General features: G+C 45.1%; 1 protein-coding gene across 2 annotated transcripts in view; it reads right to left on the reverse strand.

Moving 5' to 3' along the window:
• The window catches only part of DOCK1 (dedicator of cytokinesis 1), a 649,074-nt gene that overhangs the window by 525,356 nt on the left and 98,783 nt on the right, over positions 1–24,935 (reverse strand). For both annotated transcript variants that reach the window (XM_063962225.1, XM_063962224.1), the window contains exons 3-4: positions 8,787–8,827; positions 4,698–4,753 (exon numbers count right to left, since the gene is read on the reverse strand). In XM_063962225.1, the coding sequence (XP_063818295.1) occupies positions 4,698–4,753; positions 8,787–8,827 (97 nt within the window). The remainder of the gene's footprint in view (positions 1–4,697; positions 4,754–8,786; positions 8,828–24,935) is intronic.

Consider the following 24,935-nt stretch of genomic DNA (forward strand, 5'->3'; position numbering starts at 1 on the left):
AAAATAAAACAGATTTCCCGAAAATGATAATGATGATTTTAGTGATTCTAGAACACTTTTGTACCGGCTTATGAAAAGGAGAAAAACTACAGCTCTGTCAAAAACAGATACTCCCTATTTATCAAAGGGTCAACACTTGCAATATTTGTAGCACCCGCAGAAGAAAAATACTGGGTCTTGACGGCTAAAGCTTCCTCATGCTCACCTAGTTAACAAGAATCATTCATCTGTCTCATGATGGCTACAGCAGGAGTAAATGCATTAAAAAAAAAACACTTTACCATTTGAATAAAGCATGCTTTTTTAGTACTAGTTAAACTGAAAGCCAAGGCTTGTGGCAAGACCTACGCCCCGAAGACAGCCCTGGTGAAGCAGCAAGTAAAGCATTACCGCTAACCGGCCAGTGATATTTTAGTAATACATTTTGGATATAATTCACTTTTTATTACGTTAATAACAAAGTCAGCCTTATTGCCACAGACTTGATAGTTCAAATAGTCAGCTACCTGTTAACAATAAAGTTAAAGACATAAAAAAAGATTGTTCTTGATAATTTTGAGTTGATTAAACAAGATTCCATCTTAAACAAATGTTTAACAGATAGACCGAGGGTTATCTTTAGGAGAAATACGAATTTAAAAGAGATGCTGGCTCCCAGTTACTTAAAACCTCTTGACTCCACTGTAAATTCTTCATGGTTACCAAAAAGACCATCGGGTAGCTTTAGATGTAACAAACAAATCTGTTTGACATGTAAACACATGTTGAATAAAACTACAAATGTCAGTTCTACAACTAATGGTAATACTTTTACAATTAAACAATTCATTAATTGTGATACAGAATATTGTGTATATTTGTTACAGTGTCCCTGCTCCCTTCAATATGTAGGGAGAACTATAAGGCCCTTGAAGTCTAGATTTAGGGAGCATAGACTAAACATTATTAAAAAACTACAGACTCATAGTGTATCTCGTCATTTCTCTAGGGTACCTAATGGTGATCCATCTCTTCTCAGCATTGTTGGTTTAGAACAATTCTCTTGTACAAAAATAGGGGGTGATAAGTTTAGAAAATTGTGTATTGGAGAATCCTCTTGGATCTTCAAGTTAGACACCCTACACCCCAATGGCCTCAATGAAGCCTTGGATTATTCTTGTTTAGATTGATCTCTCCTTTTTTTATATTCATGTGTATACATTGATTAGAAAATAAAAAAGATGGGTTAGGTTGGATATGATTATATCCTCCCCCTCTTCTCTTTTTCTTCTCCTTTTTCCCCATATATTTCCTCCTCCCCTTTTCCTTTTTGTTCGAGATTTCCCTTTTAGAATCACTTAAATCCCTCATCATAGTCTTCTCTATTTAGAATATGCCCTCAGTGATATATTAAGATACTCTTGATAAAAGTATGATCTATGTCTAAATTAGAACAGAAAGTAATTTTTACTATGTTAATAGCAATTATATTTAAGTGGTGGTAAGTTTATATATCTATTATGCATTAAAAACTGGCTAAAAACAAAATCAAAAACAAAAAATAAAATAAAAAAATTAAAAAACAAAGTTAGTCTACCAGTGGTTTTCCTCTATCTGCATTTGCTCATCAATACGGAGCTCTATTATAGTTATGTAGAAATAATGAATCAATCTGAGATGTAAGTTTATAACTTTTTTCTATATACTATATATTATTATTTGTATATAATTATTACTAACATATTATTTGTACACAAGTAAATTTAGATAATGTTAAGATCTAAATATTAATTATTCTGTTTCGGAGTATATAATGTGCAGGGACTCTTGTCTATAAACAAGAGAAAGTCGTTTATTCAAGAGTATACATAACATATAAATGCACGTCTGAAATTGATGTCTGACTAATTGACAGAAATGATGGTAATTTAGTTTAAATTAAGAATATACTTATTAATGTTATAAATTCTGTTAGATTGACTCAGTAGATGGTTGACTTAGTATTAGTTGTGTTGCAATAATAGTTTCAATTACAAAGAATAACCCTTTAATATGTGCAGCATATAATTTAAATATTTTAGCCTATTAAACAGATCCAGCTGTTACAAGTGATCTCATTAGAAAGAGTATAAATATGTGATCGAATAGAGGGGAGGTATCCGTCTTGAGGAAGTCTCCGGTTGCCAAGGAGACGAAACGCGTTGACGCCCACTTTCTAAAGTCCAGCTGTTCGGCAATACTGTTCCTGCTAACGGCTTCTCACAGCCACAATCCATTACGGTCTGATAAACGCCGGGCGCTTCAGACGGCGGCTTTCAGCAGGAGCACTGACATCGATCTCCGTGCTGTGCTGCAGACGTCCGGTACTCCGCTCACCCGCACTGAGTGAATGCTGCTGGCCTCCGCAGAGAGGTCTAACACCCGTGACGAGGAAGTGAGTTTTGGAGTCCTATATACAGGCTATCAAGAATCTTCATTTATCCGGAGCACAGCCGTGACAATTACACGGCATTTTCCAAACCAGCTTGAAATAGTTCTATCAATTTATACCCGTATATGTGCATTGATATTCAAACGGACCCTGTTCATCTAAATTCTCAGGAACCAGCACATGAGTAATTTTACATCATTATATATTTAAAAATTCATCATTAACAAGGCTGTGATTAATCCTTGCGGGACATTTTATTAAACACTGGGACGCCAGTGTATTTCAATTTTATATGGTATTATAACAAAGAAATCTTATTATATTGTATGCTATACTAATTGTGATTATAAATGATTAACTGTTATTAAGTATACGCTGCTTGTGTCGTTTGAAATGTGTTATTTTTAACAATTATTGGATAAAGAATTTATTGATACTTATCCCTATAGTTCTACTGAGTCAATTATTCTATATGACAGACTGCACACTATAGTTTTACTTGTTACAGTGTACATATAGCGCGGAGTATACACAATTTTTTACCTGTTAAAGATGAGCAATTTTCCTTATGCTTTAATTTTTATTTTTTTTAGAAAAAAAAATATATATATACAGGTATATGTATATATATGTGTATATATATATATATATATTTTTTTTTTTTTTTTTTTACAATAAACTTTTTAAATTTTGTAAAACCAAAAAGCAAAAAAAAAAAAGAAGTCTCAAATCTAGAGAAGTAACAATTACACAGGCCGCATTACCAGGTGTCAGCAGAAGTGAATGTATTGCCATAGCTGGTGCAAACAAAGCAAAAATCTACAGCCTTCAATGTAGCCGGTGAACTAATTAAGATTTGTGGTAAAAAAACACAAAACAGGGACAACACAGCAAATAAAATGAAAACACATCCACCACATCGTCAAAACGTGCCTGATGAAGCTCCCAGTGAGGGGGTACACAAGATCTCTGAATTACAAACATTGAGAAACTAGAGAATGCAAGTAACATTAGCCAAAATTAACTACTGTATATTAAAAAATAGCAAAAATATATGTTATGTTCTACTAATTAAGGAGGAAGCAGATCTATGCAGATATTTATTATTATTATGAAAACAAATTCTATCAGAAACGCTCTTTTGCAATTAGATTTTATCCACCTTGCATCGATGTGCAAACCATGAAATGTCTGATTTCATAAAGCCGGAACATCTTGAGAATTCCCAGGACAGCTTTAACTGGCAACTTATACTGTCTGGGGGAAACGTCTAACAATATGGAACTTCTTAATGGCTTGATGCCATTAACCCGGCACGTGACGGAGTGCAACCCATGCAACGAACAAGTCTTCTCCAGAACCAGATGAACAAGGATGCTGTACGGATATAAATGTGCTTGCCAGCAGACGACGCACTTAAAAGTTTTTACAATGTTCGTCTACAGCTATAATTGGTTTTCCATTATCTTATGTATCATCTAAGGTTATAAAGCCCATTTCAGCTGGTCATATTTACCTTCTGTTATTCATTGTATTTTATTTTTCATCATGATTGCCTCATTGCACTTTATAAATAATAATAATCCTTCATTCAACTTTTCCTGGGCTTAATTTAGTGAGATCTTGTCATGAACGGGAAACATAAATGGTTCCTGCTTTACTACTGCGGTGACTCAGCTTCTTGGGCAAAACAGTTTGTTTCGGCACACCAGCATGCACCAGTCACAGAAATGCAGAGATATGGGAATAAAAGGCAATCCTGAACTAGAAATTCAGGAGGCAAACTACCGTAGAACATCCTGCAAAGTTCTACTGCACACATATTGGTCTATAGGCACGATCGCTAGATGTCCTGCACACTTGGTTTTCTTAAAATAAGCAGCAAGAATTTTCATTACATTCACACTAGAAAAAAAGTACAGCTAAAAACCAAATTGTAGATCATGGATCGTTATTTTGGTTATTGACATAAGTTTAGAATTACAAGTACTAGAGCAATAGTCCGTATTAAAGAACTATGGGGCAGATGTATTAAGCCTGGAGAAGTGATAAAGCAGCGATAAGTGGAAGGTGATAACGCACCAGCCAATTAGCTCCCAACGGTCAATTTACATATTGGAGCTGATTGGCTGGTGAGTTATCACCTTGCACTGCTTTATCACGTCTCCAGGCTTCATACATCTGCTACTATGTATCTAATGACAGGTAATGTGTTTTTGCGCACTCTAATGACACTCTACCATATACCTATTATTTCTTAATTATAAAAAAGCAGAAGCTGAGTTACCCCTTTCCTTCGACTGTGGCTTCCTTAAGATGAATATAGCTGGCTGGAAATATGCCCTAGGGAAAAATAATAATATGTGAATAAATCAATTATATTAAAGTATTAAACAAAACTAAACAAAAGCTCAAAACGGTCAAAAGCTTGGAGGTTACCAATGAAAACAAATGTGAAAACACCCTATGCCTACAAGCCATACACCAAACACAGTATGGTTTAAAAAGTTCTATTAGTTTCCTCTCCCATATACAATAGTTTTACAATTCTTAAAGCTAGACTGTCAGTGTATGGCTTTGTGGTTTGTGACTGGACCTCCCAACTCTCACCTCCTCCTAACTTGCATTCAAAATTAATTTGCCTGTCCTGTATTATAGAACCAACCGGCAGAGCCATGGACTCCAGCTCGAGACGCTGTATAAGTGTCCGTTCCCATGGGCTTGTAGCTCGAAGTATAATATAGTATATATAAAATATAATATATGTCTAATGGGACAGAGCAACAGTTGATCCTTCTATATACACTCAATTACCACTTTATTAGATACACCTTCTAATACTGGGTAGAATCTTCCTTTGCCTCCACAATTATTTGTGGAATGGATTGAATAAGGTGCTGGAAACATTCCAAAAAGAGACTCTGGTCATTTCGAGCTGATTCCATGAACATGACGATACATACTGTAGAGGTCTGCTCACAAAGGAAGGACTCTGGTCTGCTTTGTCAGGTGGCTTCTTTATTCCTTACAAATGTTATGACAGCACATTTGTTCACATCATATGACTTCCTGACACTAGCTATGCCCCACCAGCCCTATCATATGGCTGCTAGTCAGCATCGGAAGCCTCACCCATTGGATCGAAGTACCCTTTATGCCACAGTACATTGTGACTTGGTGAGTTATTCTGCTGGAAGTAGCCATTATATGTGCAAAGAAAACAACCCCCAAACCAGTACACCACCACCACCAGTCTGAACATTTGAAACCAGGCATGATGAATCCTTGTGGTTTTCACTAAAAATGGTTCTAGATCTGTCAAATGCATGTGGCGGACGAAAACCAAGATTCGTAGACCAAGAAATGTTTTTTCCAATGTTCAACTATCCAGAGTTGGTGGCCTGTGCCCACTGTAGCCTCAGATTCCTCTTCTTAGCCGACAGGAGTGGAATACGGTGTGCTGCAGCCCATCCAATTCCAGGTTCTATGTACCACTCTTCACTGGGCACTGCCCACTCTCTGTGCATCCAGAGAAGCTCTTCTGCATACCACTGACGTAACACAAGATTATAGGAGTTAATGTCGCCTTCCTGTCAACTTAAACCAGTTTGACCATTCTACTCTGACCTCTCACATTAACAATGCCAACAGAACATCTGCTCCCGGATATTTTTTATTTTGTGCATCATTCTCTGAAATCTATCGACTGTTGTGGGTTAAAGATCCACAGTTTCTGAGGTAGTCAAACGGAAAGCAGTTAGTTTCCCGACGGGTGGGAATCCGGCAGTCAATATACCGACGACAGGATCCCGAGGGAGGACGCAATGCCGGTGTCTACATAGCGGCACCGCTCAGGAAGCCGGCATCACATTACCAACAGCCAGCATCCCGATCGTCCTCACCCCATGGGGGGAGAGGGAGAGTTTAGGTTTAGGCAGGAGAAGGGGGGTTAGGGTTCAGGGAAGGACAGGTTAAGGTTAGGGAGCGAGGGTTAGGTTTAGGCACTTAGAAGGGGAGGTTGGGTTAGGCATCAAGCAGGGAGGGTTAGGTTTAGGCAGCACCAGGGAGGGTTAGGAATAGACACCCACAAGGGAGGGTTAGGGTAGGGAAAAGGTCAGGGTTAGGGAGATCAATGGGGTCTGTCGGGATTTTGATGGACGGGATGCCGCTGTTGGTATACTGACAGCCAGCCTCCCGTCCATCTGCAAATTAGACAGAACCCAGTCAAACACCCCATCTTGCATCATTCCATGGCCAAAGTCACTTAGACCACTTGGTATTGTTAATGACAATAAAGATTTATTAATATCATCTGCAAACAATGGCCTCTGTAACATCTCTGGGAAATCTGGAAAGATTGAAATCATTTAGTTTTCGAAATTCAAAGGCAATTTGTCCTCTTGCAATCATGAGCACTTTTTCCTTATCAACCTCAGAATATATTAGCTGAACGTGCGTGCTGACACAAGCGCTCATACTCTGACGGAGACACTGTACCTGCCATAGAGCAGATACAAGATTTGATGGTGCTTATTTTGGGGACCTTTGGATCTCAGTCCGTGCACATATGTACCCATAGAGGTACACCAAAGAAGGACTTTGTCGTGACATTTGCATAAGGTTGCGGACGGGTGACCGCCAAAAGTTTTGTCTTAATGCAGCTTTGGTGTTTGTTTTTTCAGAAAGTCACTGGATGTTTTATTACTTGCTGCATGTGTATCTTGCATTCCGCATACATGGTGTGCAATCTCTAACTGTATCCATGTCTTGTCTGAGCAGAGTAACACCATCAGCGTGGACTGGAATGCTGAAATAGTTGTGTGTTCAGTGTGTGTATCCACAAAAGTACACAGGGCAGGCAAGTTGGTAGAAACAGGCAGCCGATTAATAGAACGGGCAGGCGATTTGGCTCCAAAGAGATCCGGATATATTTGTTTCCATGAGTAGAGCACTGTATAGCGGACTATGGGCCTGATTCACAAGTGACCACTAATGGCGCCGCCAATGCTTCATTGTACGCAGAGACTGTGGGAAATTATGCAAAAGCAGCCGTAAGTGTCCTAAGCCGGCATCTCTCACCTGCTGCTGCGTCCGAAGACCCAGCACTGGATTAACTGCGCGAACATTGGACACCCTCAGGTTACTCTGGACGTCTGATGAAGTCCTTCTGCCATGGCCAGTGATGTTGCATCCTAGGACGCAGCCACTGTCTTAGGCATGCCAAGAAAACAGGGCCGACACACCCTCGCTCTCTAGAGCGCTCCCTTTCGCAGCCCCCTATCCTATGTAGTAAAAGGGTAACGCTGCTCCTCCTCTCTTCTATGGGGGGGGGGGGGGGGATTCAATTGTTTTGTGCACCGGCGGCCACCGTGTTCTGTTCGGACGCTGACACTGTTATGTTGTTCCGTCATTTTGCCGTGCCGGTAACAGTATCTAATCTATCTAATAATACCTGCAGCTTCCCATTGAGGCACAGTGAGTGCATACCAAAATATCTATATGCACCGGAGAGTCTTTTCTATAGTCACAGCCAACCAATAAAGACTCATTATCAGTATTATTCCGACTACTTAAGTTAAAACATTTTTATATCATTGCCTGGTATTACGTCAATTAACCAGACAAGGAATGCATGCGTCTGTTCATTTTTCGTGTCCTGTGTATTGTTAATCCTCATCAATTATTCAGGAAGAATCATGGTCTCCGCCGGCTTATGCTGAAGACTACAGCGACGGTTCCAATAACCCCCACCCCTCAGCTATTATTTTAGCACCTTTTAATCAAATGCATAGACTTATTTTGATTACATTAATTATAGTGCCAGACTGATTGCCAGGAAGAGACGGTAAAACATTAGGCGTGCGCGTGGCATCGTGTCTCTTCCGCAGCGCCGTTATGGATCCTACAGCTTCTATTGATCTGCGCTACATCAATAGAATTAGCATGGCGTTCAGCCGCAGCCATGACTGGACGGATTGGAAGCAGTTCTTACTTGCAGGAATAAGCGTTCTCTGACTGTAATCAGCGCTGGTGTCAGAATTAGGTGTCTCTGCACTGGGCTGTGACACGAATGCTGAAAGCAGTCAGCACATGATTAGCCCAGGAACATTACAAAACCAAAATGAAACCATTTAGCAAGTAATACAGAGATAAGAGGAGATGGGGTGGCTTTATTTTAATGGAGAAAAGGATATTTTTATTTCTTTCGAGTTTCACGTATTTTCAAGCAGGATAATGAAGATTACAGCTTGTGGTTTTAAACGTCTTCATTACAGTGCCGGGATAAGCCACCTGAAATGACTATGTAAAACATCTGCAATGATCATTTAAATTCACATCTAGAGGCAATAATGCATTTTATTGGCTGGGAACATACCTTTTTAGATTTCTTTCTGAGAGCGTAGCCTCGGTACCATCCTGCAGAGAGATGGTCGTTACAGTTAGAAACTGTATAACATCACAGCTTTTAAAAACTATATATAATAAATGTTCTATCATGATTTTCTATATGGTATGTTATATAACTGTCTGAGGTGCTGATTAAGAGACAGTGGTGTGGACACTGTGGGGCAGATTATTAAGCCTGGAGGGTATGGGTATTAGGGCCGACTACTGGTCGACAGTGACTAGGTCGACACCTGAAATAGGTCAACGCGGTCATTAGGTTGGCATGAGCAACGTTGACATGGAAAAAAGGCCGACATGGAAAAAGGTCGACATGGGTTTTGTTACTTTTTTGGTTTCGTTTTCATCGTAAAGTGACCGGGAACCCCAATTAGTGCACCATGTGCCCTCGCATGGCGAGCGAACTTCGGGAAAGGTTACCATTCCCAATCGTAGCCCATGTGGATCGTAAAGTATGAAAAAGTTCAAAAATGAAAAAAATTTTTTTGGGAAAAACGTATGTCGACCTTTTTCCATGTCGACCTAATGACCATGTCGACCTAATGCATGTCGAACAATAGTGGTCGACCTAATGACCGTATCTCAGCCTGGAGAAGTGATAAAGCAGTGATAAGTGCAAGGTGATAATGCACCAACCAATCAGCTCCTAACTGTCAATTTACATATTGGAGCCGATTGGCTGGTGCGTTATCACCTTGCACTTATCACTGCTTTATCACCTCTCCAGGCTTAATACATTTGCCCCACTGTGCACTACCCTATAAAATAAGAATTTACTTACCGATAATTCTATTTCTCGTAGTCCGTAGTGGATGCTGGGGACTCCGTAAGGACCATGGGGAATAGCGGCTCCGCAGGAGACTGGGCACATCTAAAGAAAGCTTTAGGACTATCTGGTGTGCACTGGCTCCTCCCCCTATGACCCTCCTCCAAGCCTCAGTTAGGATACTGTGCCCGGACGAGCGTACACAATAAGGAAGGATTTTGAATCCCGGGTAAGACTCATACCAGCCAGACCAATCACACCGTACAACTTGTGATCTGATCCCAGTTAACGGCATGATAACAGAGGAGCCTCTAGAAAAGATGGCTCACTACAGCAATAACCCGATTTTTTGGTAACAATAACTATGTACCAGTATTGCAGACAATCCGCACTTGGGATGGGCGCCCAGCATCCACTACGGACTACGAGAAATAGAATTATCGGTAAGTAAATTCTTATTTTCTCTAACGTCCTAAGTGGATGCTGGGGACTCCGTAAGGACCATGGGGATTATACCAAAGCTCCCAAACGGGCGGGAGAGTGCGGATGACTCTGCAGCACCAATGAGAGAACTCCAGGTCCTCCTCAGCCAGGGTATCAATTTTGTAGAATTTTACAAACGTATTTGCTCCTGACCAAGTAGCTGCTCGGCAAAGTTGTAAAGCCGAGACCCCTCGGGCAGCCGCCCAAGATGAGCCCTCCTTCCTTGTGGAGTGGGCATTTACAGATTTTTGGCTGTGGTAGGCCTGCCACAGAATGTGCAAGCTGAATTGTACTACAAATCCAACGAGCAATAGCTTAGAAGCAGGAGCACCCAGCTTGTTGGGTGCATACAGGATAAACAGCGAGTCAGTTTTCCTGACTCCAGCCGTCCTGGAAACATATTTTCAGGGCCCTGACAACGTCTAGCAACTTGGAATCCTCCAAGTCCCTAGTAGCCGCAGGCACCACAATAGGTTGGTTCAGGTGAAACGCTGAAACCACCTTAGGGAGAAACTGAGGACGAGTCCTCAATTCCGCCCTGTCCGAATGGAAAATCAGATAAGGGCTTTTACAGGATAAAGCCGCCAATTCTGACACGCGCCTGGCCCAGGCCAGGGCCAACAGCATGACCACTTTCCATGTGAGATATTTTAACTCCACAGATTTAAGTGGTTCAAACCAATGTGACTTTTGGAACCCAAAAACTACATTGAGATCCCAAGTGCCACTGGAGGCACAAAAGGAGGCTGTATATGCAGTACCCCTTTTACAAACGTCTGAACTTCAGGGACTGAAGCTAGTTCTTTTTGGAAGAAAATTGACAGGGCCGAAATTTGAACCTTAATGGACCCCAATTTCAGGCCCATAGACACTCCTGTTTGCAGGAAATGTAGGAATCGACCCAGTTGAATTTCCTCCGTCGGGCCTTACTGGCCTCGCACCACGCAACATATTTTCGCCAAATGCGGTGATAATGTTTTGCGGTTACATCCTTCCTGGCTTTGATCAGGATAGGGATGACTTCATCCGGAATGCCTTTTTTCCTTCAGGATCCGGCGTTCAACCGCCATGCCGTCAAACGCAGCCGCGGTAAGTCTTGGAACAGACAGGGTCCTTGCTGGAGCAGGTCCCTTCTTAGAGGTAGAGGCCACGGATCCTCCGTGAGCATCTCTTGAAGTTCCGGTTACCAAGTCCTTCTTGGCCATCCAGAGCCACGAATATAGTGCTTACTCCTCTCCATCTTATCAATCTCAGTACCTTGGGTATGAGAGGCAGAGGAGGGAACACATACACTGACTGGTACACCCACGGTGTTACCAGAGCGTCTACAGCTATTGCCTGAGGGTCCCTTGACCTGGCGCAATACCTGTCGAGTTTTTCCCAACGGTTTATAATCATGTGGAAGACTTCTGGGTGAAGTCCCCACTCTCCCGGGTGGAGGTCGTGCTGAGGAAGTCTGCTTCCCAGTTGTCCACTCCCGGAATGAATACTGCTGACAGTGCTATCACATGATTTTCCGCCCAGCGAAGAATCCTTGCAGCTTCTGCCATTGCCCTCCTGCTTCTTGTGCCACCCTGTCTGTTTACGTGGGTGACTGCCGTGATGTTGTCCGACTGGATCAACACCGGCTGACCTTGAAGCAGAGGTCTTGCTAAGCTTAGAGCATTGTAAATGGCCCTTAGCTTCAGGATATTTATGTGAAGTGATGTCTCCAGGCTTGACCATAAGCCCTGGATATTCCTTCCCTGTGTGACTGCTCCCCAGCCTCGCAGGCTGGCATCCGTGGTCACCAGGACCCAGTCCTGAATGCCGAATCTGCGGCCCTCTAGAAGATGAGCACTCTGCAACCACCACAGGAGGGACACCCTTGTCCTTGGTGACAGGGTTATCCGCTGATGCATCTGAAGATGCGACCCGGACCATTTGTCCAGCAGGTCCCACTGGAAAGTTCTTGCGTGGAATCTGCCGAATGGGATTGCTTCGTAGGAAGCCACCATTTTACCCAGAACCCTTGTGCATTGATGCACTGAGACTTGGCTCGGTTTTAGGAGGTTCCTGACTAGCTCGGATAACTCCCTGGCTTTCTCCTCCGGGAGAAACACCTTTTTCTGGACTGTGTCCAGGATCATCCCTAGGAACAGAAGACAAGTCGTCGGAACCAGCTGCGATTTTGGAATATTGAGAATCCAATCGTGCTGCCGCAACACTACCTGAGATAGTGCTACACCGACCTCCAACTGTTCCCTGGATCTTACCCTTATCAGGGAATCGTCCAAGTAAGGGATAACTAAAATTCCCTTCCTTCGAAGGAATATCATCATTTCGGCCATTACCTTGGTAAAGACCCGGGGTGCCGTGGACCATCCATACGGCAGCGTCTGAACTGATAGTGACAGTTCTGTACCATAAACCTGAGGTACCCTTGATGAGAAGGGTAAATTTTGACATGAAGGTAAGCATTCTTGATGTCCCGAGACATCATGTAGTCCCCTTCTTCCAGGTTCGCAATCACTGCTCTGAGTGACTCAATCTTGAATTTGAACCTCTGTATGTAAGTGTTCAAAGATTTTAGATTTAGAATCGGTCTCACCGAGCCGTCCGGCTTCGGTACCACAACAGTGTGGAATAATACCCCGTTCCCTGTTGCAGGAGGGGTACCTTGATTATCACCTGCTGGGAATACAGCTTGTGAATGGCTTCCAAAACTGTCTCCCTGTCAGAAGGAGACATCGGTAAAGCCGACTTTAGGAAACGGCGAGGGGGAGGCGTCTCGAATTCTAATTTGTACCCCTGAGATATCACCTGAAGGATCCAGGGGTCTACTTGCGAGTGAGCCCACTGCGCGCTGAAATTCATTGAGACGGGCCCCCCACCGTGCCTGATTCTGCTTGTAAAGCCCCAGCGTCATACTGAGGGCTTGGCAGAGGCGGGAGAGGGTTTCTGTTCCTGGGAACTGGCTGATTTCTGCAGCCTTTTTCCTCTCCCTCTGTCACGGGGCAGAAATGAGGAACCTTTTGCCCGCTTGTCCACGAAAAGACTGCGCCTGATAATACGGCGTCTTCTCATGTTGAGAGGCGACCTGGGGTACAAACGTGGATTTCCCAGCTGTTGCCGTGGCCACCAGGTCTGAAAGACCGACCCCAAATAACTCCTCCCTTTAATAAGGCAATACTTCCAAATGCCGTTTGGAATACGCATCACCTGACCACTGACGTGTCCATAACCTTCTACTGGTAGAAATGGACAACGCACTTAGACTTGATGCCAGTCGGCAAATATTCCGCTGTGCATCACGCATATATAGAAATGCATCTTTTAAATGCTCTATAGGCAAAAATATACTGTCCCTATCTAGGGTATCAATATTTTTAGTCAGGGAATCCGACTACGCCAACCCAGCACTGCACATCCAGGCTGAGGCGATTGCTGGTCGCAGTATAACACCAGTATGTGTGTAAATACATTTTAGGATACCCTCCTGCTTTCTATCAGCAGGATCCTTAAGGGCGGCCATCTCAGGAGAGGGTAGAGCCCTTACAAGCGTGTGAGCGCTTTATCCACCCTAGGGGGTGTTTCCCAACGCACCCTAACCTCTGGCGGGAAAGGATATAATGCCAATAACATTTTAGAAATTATCAGTTGTTATCGGGGGAAAACCACGCATCATCACACACCTCATTTAATTTCTCAGATTCAGGAAAACTACAGGTAGTTTTTCCTCACCGAACATAATACCCCTTTTTGGTGGTACTCGTATTATCAGAAATGTGTAAAACATTTTTCATTGCCTCAATCATGTAACGTGTGGCCCTACTGGAAGTCACATTTGTCTCTTCACCGTCGACACTGGAGTCAGTATCCGTGTCGGCGTCTATATCTGCCATCTGAGGTCACGGGCGCTTTAGAGCCCCTGACGGCCTATGAGACGTCTGGACAGGCCCAAGCCGAGTAGCCGGCTGTCTCATGTCAACCACTGTCTTTTATACAGAGCTGACACTGTCACGTAATTCCTTCCAACAGTTCATCCACTCAGGTGTCGACCCCCTAGGGGGTGACATCACTATTACAGGCAATCTGCTCCGTCTCCACATCATTTTTCTCCTCATACATGTCGACACAAACGTACCGACATATAGCACACACACAGGGAATGCTCTGATAGAGGACAGGACCCCACTAGCCCTTTGGGGAGACAGAGGGAGAGTTTGCCAGCACACACCAGAGCGCTATATATATACAGGGATAACCTTATATAAGTGTTTTTCCCCTTATAGCTGCTGTATCTTTAATACTGCGCATAATTAGTGCCCCCCCTCTCTTTTTTAACCCTTTCTGTAGTGTAGTGACTGCAGGGGAGAGACAGGGAGCTTCCCTCCAACGGAGCTGTGAGGGAAAATGGCGCCAGTGTGCTGAGGAGATAGGCTCCGCCCCCTTATCGGCGGCCTTATCTCCCGTTTTTCTATGTATTCTGGCAGGGGTTAAATGCATCCATATAGCCCAGGAGCTATATGTGATGCATTTTTGCCATCCAAGGTGTCTTTTATTGCGTCTCAGGGCGCCCCCCCCCCAGCGCCCTGCACCCTCAGTGACCGGATTGTGAAGTGTGCTGAGAGCAATGGCGCACAGCTGCAGTGCTGTGCGCTACCTTGTTGAAGACAGGACGTCTTCTGCCGCCGATTTTCCGGACCTCTTCTGCCTTCTGGCTCTGTAAGGGGGCCGGCGGCGCGGCTCTGGGACCCATCCAGGCTGGGCCTGTGATCGTCCCTCTGGAGCTAATGTCCAGTAGCCTAAGAAGCCCAATCCACTCTGCACGCAGGTGAGTTCGCTTCTTCTCCCCTTAGTCCCTCGATGCAGTGAGCCTGTTGCCAGCAGGTCTCACTGAAAATAAAAAACCTAAACTAAAACTTTCACTAAGAAGCTCAGGAGAGCCCCTAGTGTGCACCCTTCTCGTTCGGGCACAAAGATCTAACTGAGGCTTGGAGGAGGATCATAGGGGGAGGAGCCAGTGCACACCAGATAGTCCTAAAGCTTTCTTTAGATGTGCCCAGTCTCCTGCGGAGCCGCTATTCCCCATGGTCCTTACGGAGTCCCCAGCATCCACTTAGGACGTTAGAGAAATAAAAGATAATAATGACAGATCAGATATATATACACGTATATCAACAAATATAAGAACAAAGCGGCAATCCATGGTTTTTCCTTCAAATTTCACATACTGTGTACGTACGAGAAGTGTGCAGTAAGTTTCCGGATGCACAAAAAGTATTATATTTACAAACAAAGTGAACATGACATTTATTAAAAGTATTCGCCAGAGGAGTCTATGCAAAGTTGCATGCGCTCAAACCATTTGGTGAAGCAGCTGGACCAGTCCGAAGCAGGTATGTATTATATATGGTGGATAAAGGTCTCTACGCTGCAGCTTCTGATGACTCAATAGGAATCCAAGGCATCTTGCACTTGATTTGTGAGAACACAAAGAAGTTGCAGGGGGCCACGTCTGGACTGTACAGTGGATGACCAAGCTCCTGGATGCACTTTTGGGCCAGAAAATCCACCACTTTCCTTGACTTGTGGGCAGGTGGTCATGATTCTGGCGCTGGTATGCTGGTCGCCGGCACCCCGACCGCCGGCAAACCATACTACACCCGTAGGTTGTGATGGTCAACACTGTTGCCAAATCACCTTCCTGCATATTGGGGGAAGATTTATCAAAGCTTGGAGAGAGATAAAGTGCCACCCAATCAGATCCTAACCGTAATTTTTCAAACACAGCCTGTAACATGGCAATTAGAATCTGATTGGTTAGTACTTATATAATTCTCTCTTATTGGGCACGATTCAATTTGATGACAGTTGAATAGCACCGGGAATTCGCTCCTGGTGCTATTCAATACAGCACCCTGTGAGACACGGCAACAGGATTTCTTCTCGCACCCCCGGGGGGATGCGAGTCGAAATCCGGCGCATGCTGAACAACGTTGCGCCGGGCACTTAAGTCAGAGAATGCCAGTTCTCCCAACAAAACACCCTGTTTAGTTCGGGAGAATGGGAATTCTCCAACTTACCACTGCGCTGTATTGAATAGCACCGGGAGCTAATTCCCGCAACTATACAACTATCATCGAATTGAATCATGCCCATTGTCACACTATTCATCAGATAGTTTCCGAATGCTGGCTGTGGTTTGCTAACAGGCTGCATCAAATCTTGGCGAAAGAAACAGTGGAGAAGTTGCCCATAGCAACCAACCAGCTCCTACAGGTTATTTTACAGGCTGTACAAAAAAAAAACACGAGATAGAAATTGATAGGTTGTTATAATCACTTCTCCACTTTTCCTCTTTCCAAAATTTGATACATCTCCCCAATGCTGTCCAATTAAGGAGGACAGCATATAAATACATCAGCTTGCACAGAGTACAGGAAAGCGAAATGCTTCTGAGTGATTCCAACGCTTCTTTTAAAAAGCAAGAAAAAAAAACTGCATTTCAGTAAGACCTTATTGGTGTTTAATTAAGCAGTCCTCACTTGCTATATAATTTATGTACTGGATAACGGGAACAAGCCGGAGCTTGTGCTCAGTGCCGGAATGCAGCAAGTTCTGATTAATCTGATTAACAGTACTTCCTCTGTGTCGCGCAGCAATGCAGGAAAAAAAACCTCTGTATTAGCAGCAGGATTTTCGACTCCATTCCAGGGCATGGGTACATATTAACCCAGATTTCCTAATGTGCACGGACAACAGATCAGATTTCTGCTTATAATTCCACCCAATACAAACGCCCTGTGCTCCCGTACAAATCAGTTTGGATATAAACACCACCCATACAATTCACATTTCCTGAAAACAGCAAGCCGAATTACTCAGCTTTAATTCACTAAATAAAAACACATTTATAGTATATTAAATTATATGACAGAAAGGTACCCAGTGATACAAAGCCAATGTATGGGTAACAAATGCTGCCTCGTTTAGGCAAAATATACACAGGGGCTGATTTATTAAGCTCGGTGAAGTGATAAATTGGAAGGTGATAAATGACCAGCCAGTCAGCTCCTAACTGTCATTTTTCAAACCCAGCCTGTGACATGGTAGTTAGAATCTGATTGGCTGGTCCTTTATCACCTTCCACTTTATCACTTCACCGAGCTTAATAAATCTGCCCCACAGTATTTTAATGCTGCTCACTACGCACAGATTAAGGCTAGGCACACACTACAACAATGTGTACCCATCCGATCCAACTGGCGACGGGACCCTGCATTAGCTAGTACACACCTTCACGATGCAGTGGACGAGAGCGCAATGCAGGATACCATGCTGCATTTACCGGTATAGCATTGTACACTATGGGGCAGATGTATTAACCTGGAGAAGGCATAAGGAAGTGATAAACCAGTGATACGTGCAAGGTGGTAAAGGCACCAGCCAATCCAATCCTAACTGTTAATTTACATAATGGAGCTGATTGGCTGGTGTCGTTATCACCTTGCACGTATCACTGGTTTATCACTTCCTTATGCTTTCTCCAGGTTAATACATCTTCCCCAATGGGCGGTATTTAAATGTTATACAGTGCATCCAGAAAGTATTCACAGCACGTCACTTTTCCACATTTTGATATATTACAGCCATATTCCAAACTGGAAAAAATTAATTTTTCCCCTCAAAATTCTACACACAATGCCCCATGATGACAACGTGAAAAAAATAAGAATTTACTCACCGGTAATTCTATTTCTCGTAGTCCGTAGTGGATGCTGGGAACTCCGTAAGGACCATGGGGAATAGACGGGCTCCGCAGGAGACTGGGCACTCTAAAGAAAAGATTAGGTACTATCTGGTGTGCACTGGCTCCTCCCTCTATGCCCCTCCTCCAGACCTCAGTTAGGGAAACTGTGCCCGGAAGAGCTGACATTACAAGGAAAGGATTTTTGGAATCCAGGGTAAGACTCATACCAGCCACACCAATCACACCGTACAACTTGTGATAACCTTACCCAGTTAACAGTATGAACAACAACTGAGCCTCCCTCAACAGATGGCTCATAACAATAACCCTTATTTAAGCAATAACTATATACAAGTATTGCAGAAAGTCCGCACTTGGGACGGGCGCCCAGCATCCTCTACGGACTACGAGAAATAGAATTACCGGTGAGTAAATTCTTATTTTCTCTGACGTCCTAGTGGATGCTGGGGACTCCGTAAGGACCATGGAGATTATACCAAAGCTCCCAAACGGGCGGGATAGTGCGGATGACTCTGCAGCACCGATTGAGCAAACTCAAGGTCCTCCTTAGCCAGGGTATCAAACTTGTAGAACTTTGCAAAGGTGTTTGAACCCGACCAAGTTGCTACAGATCCAGCGAGCAATAGTTTGCTTTGAAGCAGGAGCACCCAGCTTGTTGGGTGTATGCAGGATAAACAGCGAGTCAGTCTTCCTGACTCCAGCCGTTCTGGAAACATATATTTTCAAAGCCCTGACTACGTCCAGCAACTTGGAGTCCTCCAAGTCCCGAGTAGCCACAGGCACCACAATAGGTTGGTTCAAATGAAACAATGATACCACCTTTGGTAGAAATTGGGGACGAGTCCTCAATTCTGCCCTGTCCATATGGAATATCAGACATGGGCTTTTACATGACAAAGCCGCCAATTCCGACACACGCCTAGCCGATGCTAAGGCCAACAGCATGACCACTTTCCACGTGAGATACTTTAGTTCCACGGTCTTAAGTGGCTCAAACCAGTGGGATTTCAGGAAATCCAACACAACGTTAAGATCCCAGGGTGCCACCGGTGGCAAAAAAGGGGGCAGAATATGCAGCACTCCCTTAACAAACGTCTGAACCTCAGGCAGTGAAGCCAGTTGTTTTTGAAAGAAAATGGATAGGGTCGAAATCTGGACCTTTATGGACCCCAATTTTAGGCCCATAGTCACCCCTGACTGTAGGAAGTGCAGGAATCGACCCAGCTGGAATTCCTCTGTAGGGGCCGTCCTGGCCTCACACCAAGCAACATATTTTCGCCATATACAGTGATAATGCTTTGCTGTCACGTCCTTCCTAGCCTTTATCAGCGTAGGAATAACTTCATCCGGAATGCCCTTTTTCCGCTAGGATCCGGCGTTCAACCGCCATGCCGTCAAACGCAGCCGCGGTAAGTCTTGGAACAGACAGGGCCCTTGTTGCAGCAGGTCCTTTCTGAGAGGCAGAGGCCATGGGTCCTCTGTGCGCATTTCTTGCAGTTCCGGGTACCAAGTCCTTCTTGGCCAATCCGGAACAATGAGTATTGTTCTTATTCCTCTCTGTCTTACTATTCTCAGTACCTTGGGTATGAGAGGAAGAGGAGGAAACACATATACCGACTGGTACACCCACAGTGTCACTAGGGCGTCCACAGCTATCGCCTGAGGGTCCCTTGACCTGGCACAATATCTTTTTAGCTTTTTGTTGAGGCGGGACGCCATCATGTCCACCTGTGGCAGTTCCCATCGCTTTGCAATCTGTGTGAAGACTTCTTGATGAAGTCCCCACTCTCCCGGGTGGAGGTCGTGTCTGCTGAGGAAGTCTGCTTCCCAGTTGTCCACTCCCGGAATGAACACTGCTGACAGTGCTTGCACGTGATTCTCCGCCCACCGAAGAATCTTTGTTGCTTCCGCCATTGCCATCCTGCTTCTTGTGCCGCCCTGGCGGTTTACATGGGCGACCGCCGTGATGTTGTCTGACTGAATCAGCACTGGCCGGTTTCGAAGCAGGGGCTCTGCTTGACTCAGGGCGTTGTAAATGGCCCTTAGTTCCAGTATATTTATGTGTAGAGAAGTCTCCAGACTTGACCACAGCCCTTGGAAGTTTCTTCCCTGAGTGACTGCCCCCCATCCTCGGAGGCTTGCATCCGTGGTCACCAGGACCCAGTCCTGTATGCCGAACCTGCGGCCCTCGAGAAGGTGAGCACTCTGCAGCCACCACAGAAGAGACACCCTGGCCCTTGGGGACAGGGTGATCAGCCGATGCATCTGAAGATGCGATCCGGACCACTTGTCCAACAGATCCCACTGAAAGATCCTTGCATGGAACCTGCCGAAGGGAATGGCTTCGTATGAAGCCACCATCTTTCCCAGGACTCGCGTGCAGTGATGCACCGATACCTGTTTTGGTTTCAGGAGGTCCCTGACCAGAGATGCTAATTCCTGGGCCTTCTCCACCGGGAGAAACACCTTCTTCTGTTCTGTGTCCAGAATCATGCCCAGGAAAAGCAGACGCGTCGTAGGAATCAGCTGCGACTTTGGAACATTCAGAATCCAGCCGTGCTGTTGCAACACTTCCTGAGAGAGTGCTACGCTGATCAACAACTGCTCTCTGGACCTCGCCTTTATGAGGAGATCGTCCAAGTACGGGATAACTATAACTCCCTTCTTCCGAAGGAGTATCATCATTTCGGCCATTACCTTGGTAAATATCCTCGGTGCCGTGGACAGGCCAAACGGCAACGTCTGGAACTGGTAATGACAGTCCTGTACCACAAACCTGAGGTACTCCTGGTGAAGTGGGTAAATGGGGACATGCAAGTAAGCATCCTTGATGTCCAGCGACACCATAAAATCCCCCTCTTCCAGGCTTGCAATAACCGCTCTGAGCGATTCCATTTTGAACTTGAATTTCTTTATATAAGTGTTCAAGGATTTTAAATTCAGAATGGGTCTCACCGAACCGTCCGGTTTCGGTACCACAAACATTGTGGAATAGTAACCCCTTCCCTGTTGAAGGAGGGGGACCCTGATAATCACTTGCTGGAGGTACAGCTTGTGAATTGCCGCCCGTACTACCTCCCTTTCCATGGGTGAAGCTGGCAAGGCTGATCTGAGGTAACGGCGGGGGGGGAGTCGCTTCGAATTCCAGCTTGTATCCCTGAGATACAATTTGTACAGCCCAGAGATCCACCTGTGAACGAACCCACTGGTTGCTGAAGTTTCGGAGACGCGCCCCCACCGCACCTGGCTCCGCCTGTGGAGCCCCAACGTCATGCGGTGGACTTAGTGGAAGCAGGGGAGGACTTTTGTTCCTGGGAACTGGCTGCATGGTGCAGCTTCTTACCTCTACCCCTGCCTCTGGCAAGAAAGGATGCGCCCCTGACCCTCTTGCCTTTCTGAGAACGAAAGGACTGCATTTGATAATACAGTGCTTTCTTAGGCTGTGAGTAAACCTGAGGCAAGAAAGTCGACTTTCCAGCTGTCGCTGTGGACACGAGGTCCGATAGACCGTCCCCAAACAATTCCTCACCCTTATAAGGCAAAACCTCCATGTGTTTTTTAGAATCAGCATCTCCTGTCCATTGCAGAGTCCATAAGACCCTCTTGGCAGAAATGGACATAGCATTAATTCTAGAGCCCAGCAGGCAAAATGTCCCTCTGAGCATCCCGCATATATAAAAGACGACGTCTTTTATATGGCCCAGGGTTATCAAAACAGTATCCCTGTCGAGGGAATCTATGTCGTCTGACAGAGTATCTGTCCATGCTGCTACAGCACTACACATCCAGGCTGAAGCAATAGCAGGTCTCGGTAGAGTACCAGAGTGTGTATACACTGACTTCAGAATAGCTTCCTGCTTTCTATCCGCTGGCTCCTTTAGGGCGGCCGTATCCTGAGACGGCAGGGCCACCTTTTTAGATAAGCGTGTCAGCGCCTTGTCCACCCTAGGGGATGTTTCCCAACGTAACCTGTCTGTTGGCGGGAAAGGGTACGCCATCAGTAACCTCTTAGAAATCACTAGTTTCTTATCAGGGGAACTCCACGCTTCTTCACATAATTCATTTAATTCATCAGATGGGGGAAAAGTCACTGGCTGCTTTTTCTCCCCAAACATATAAACCCTCTTGGTATTAACAGGGTTAATCTCAGAAATGTGTAATACATCTTTCATTGCAATAATCATGTATCGGATGGCCTTGGTCATTTTAGACTGTAAATGTGCCTCATCATCGTCGACACTGGAGTCTGACTCCGTGTCGACATCTGTGTCAACCATCTGAGATAGAGGGCGTTTATAAGCCCCTGACGGTTTCTGAGTCGCCTGGGCAGGCGCGGGCTGAGACCCCGGCTGTCCCAAGGCTGCAGCGTCATCAAACCTTTTATGTAAGGAGCTTACATTGTCGTTTAAGACCTTCCACATATCCAACCAATCAGGTGTCGGCCCCGACGGTGGCGACACCACACTTATCTGCCCTTGCTCCGCCTCCACGTAACCCTCCTCATCAAACATGTCGACACAGCCGTACCGACACACCGCACACACACAGGGAATGCTCAGACTGAGGACAGGACCCCACAAAGTCCTTTGGGGAAACAGAGAGAGGGTATGCCAGCACACACCACAGCGCTATATAACACAGGGATTTTCACTTATAATAAGTGATTACCCAATAGCTGCCTTATATGTTTTATTTGCGCCTAAATTGATGTGCCCCCCCTCTCTTTTTTTACCCTTCTTGTACCTGGATACTGCAGGGGAGAGCCTGGGGAGCTGCTTCCAGCGGAGCTGTGAAGCGAAAATGGCGCTGGTGTGCTGAGGAAGAAGGCCCCGCCCCCTCAGTGGCGGGCTTCTGTCCCGCTCTCTGTGTAAAAAAATGGCGGGTGTATTTTTATTGCCAAAAGGTACTTCAATTGCTGCCCAGGGCGCCCCCCCGGCGCCCCCCCCCCCCCCCCAGCGCCCTGCACCCTACAGTGACCAGAGTGTGTAAGTGTGCTGGGAGCAATGGCGCACAGCTGCGGTGCTGTGCGCTACCTTAAATGAAAACAGGAGACTTCTGCCGCCGATTTCGTCGTCTTCAAGCTTCTGTTCTTCTGGCTCTGCGAGGGGGACGGCGGCGCGGCTCCGGGAACGGACGATCGAGGACAGGTGCCTGTGTTCGAACCCTCTGGAGCTAATGGTGTCCAGTAGCCTAAGAAGCACAAGCTAGCTGCAAGCAGGTAGGTTTGCTTCTCTCCCCTTAGTCCCACGTAGCAATGAGTCTGTTGCCAGCAGAAGCTCACTGAAAATAGAAAAACCTAATAAATACTTTCTTTACTAGTAAGCTCAGGGGAGCCCACTAGGAGCACCCAGCTCTGGCCGGGCACAGATTCTAACTGGAGGAGGGGCATAGAGGGAGGAGCCAGTGCACACCAGATAGTACCTAATCTTTTCTTTAGAGTGCCCAGTCTTCTGCGGAGCCCGTCTATTCCCCATGGTCCTTACGGAGTTCCCAGCATCCACTAGGACGTCGGAGAAAAGATTTTTTGAGATTTTTTTCTAAATTTATTAAAAATAAAAAACTAAGAAATCACATGTATTCACAGCCTTTGCTCAATACTTTGTTGATGCATCTTTGGCAGCAATTACAGCCTCAAGTCTTTGTGAATATGATGCCACAAGCTTGGCACACCTATCTTTGGGCAGTTTTAGCCCATTCCTCTTTGCAGCACCTCTCAAGCTCCATCAGGTAGGATGGGAAGCTTCGGTGCGCAGCCATTTTCAGATCTCTCCAGAGATGTTCAATTGGGTTTAAGTCTGGGCCCTGGTTGGGCCACTCAAGGATATTCACAGAGTTGTCCTGAAGTCACTCCTTTGATATCTTGGCTGTGTGCTTAGGGTCGTTGTCCTGCTGAAAGATGAACTGTCGCCCCAAAGAGGAATGCTGTAGCTCTGACAGGGTGACCATTGGGTTCTTGGTCACCTCCTTGACTAGGGCCCTTCTCCCCCGATCGCTCAGTTTAGACGGCCGGCCAGTTCTAGGAAGAGTCCTGGTGGTTCCGAACTTCTTCCATTTACGGATGATGGAGGCCACTGTGCTCATTGGAACCGTCAAAGCAACAGATATTTTTCTGTACCTTTCCCAGATTTGTGCCTCGAGACAATCCTGTCTCGGAGGTCTACATACAATCCCTTTGACTTCATGCCTGATTTGTGCTGAGACATGCACTGTCAAGTGTGGGACCTTATATAGACAGGTGTGTGCCTTTCCAAATCATGTCCAATCAACTGAATTTACCACAGGTGGATGCCAATTAAGCTGTAGGAACATATCAAAGATGATCAGTGGAAACAGCACCAGAGCTCAATTGTGAGCTTAAGGCTGTGAATACCTATGTACAGCACATGTGATTTCTTATTTTTACTAAATTTGCAAAAATCTAAAAAAAAATAATTACATTTACGTTGCCATTATGGGGTATTGTGTGTAGAATTTTGAGGGGAAAAATGAATTTATTCCAGTTTGGAATAAGGCTGTAACATAACAAAATGTGGAAAAAGTGTCCCGGCCAATCTCCTTTCTAAAGTGATCCCCATTATCACGCATATCGTAATCAGGTGTAGGCGCCCCCACTATCCCAGGGGTATCGAGCGGAAATGATTAGACCACGCTCGTCAGCAGAAACAGAACGGGTGTAGAAGAGGGTGAAAAGAATTGAATCGTGCCCTATATCTTCTGGTTGGCCGTGCAACATGGCCGACCGGAAAATACTGCATGGAACCCGTGGGAGCCCGCATATCGATTCAGTGTGAACTCACCCTTTGAGCGTCTAGGAAGTATTGTTTGCCACTTATCTGACTGCTCGGATATTGTGGCCCATTTATCAACGAGCGTTAGTTATTTAAAACTTGTTGCGTATGACAAATGGTGCGTCAGCCAATTCGCTCCAAACTGTCATGTGTTTGAAAAATGAAAGTTGGGAGCTGATTGGCTGGAGCACCATTTATCATACACAACGAGTTTTAAATAGCTAAACATGTTGGTAAATGGGCCCCTTTATTTTTTTGGTCCTTTGGCCACACTGTTGGTGATATGATGCCCACAACATTCCCTGTATCATGCCACCACACACTGTA

The sequence above is a fragment of the Pseudophryne corroboree genome, chromosome 3 (assembly GCF_028390025.1).
Source record: "Pseudophryne corroboree isolate aPseCor3 chromosome 3, aPseCor3.hap2, whole genome shotgun sequence".
Classification (NCBI taxonomy): domain Eukaryota; kingdom Metazoa; phylum Chordata; class Amphibia; order Anura; family Myobatrachidae; genus Pseudophryne; species Pseudophryne corroboree.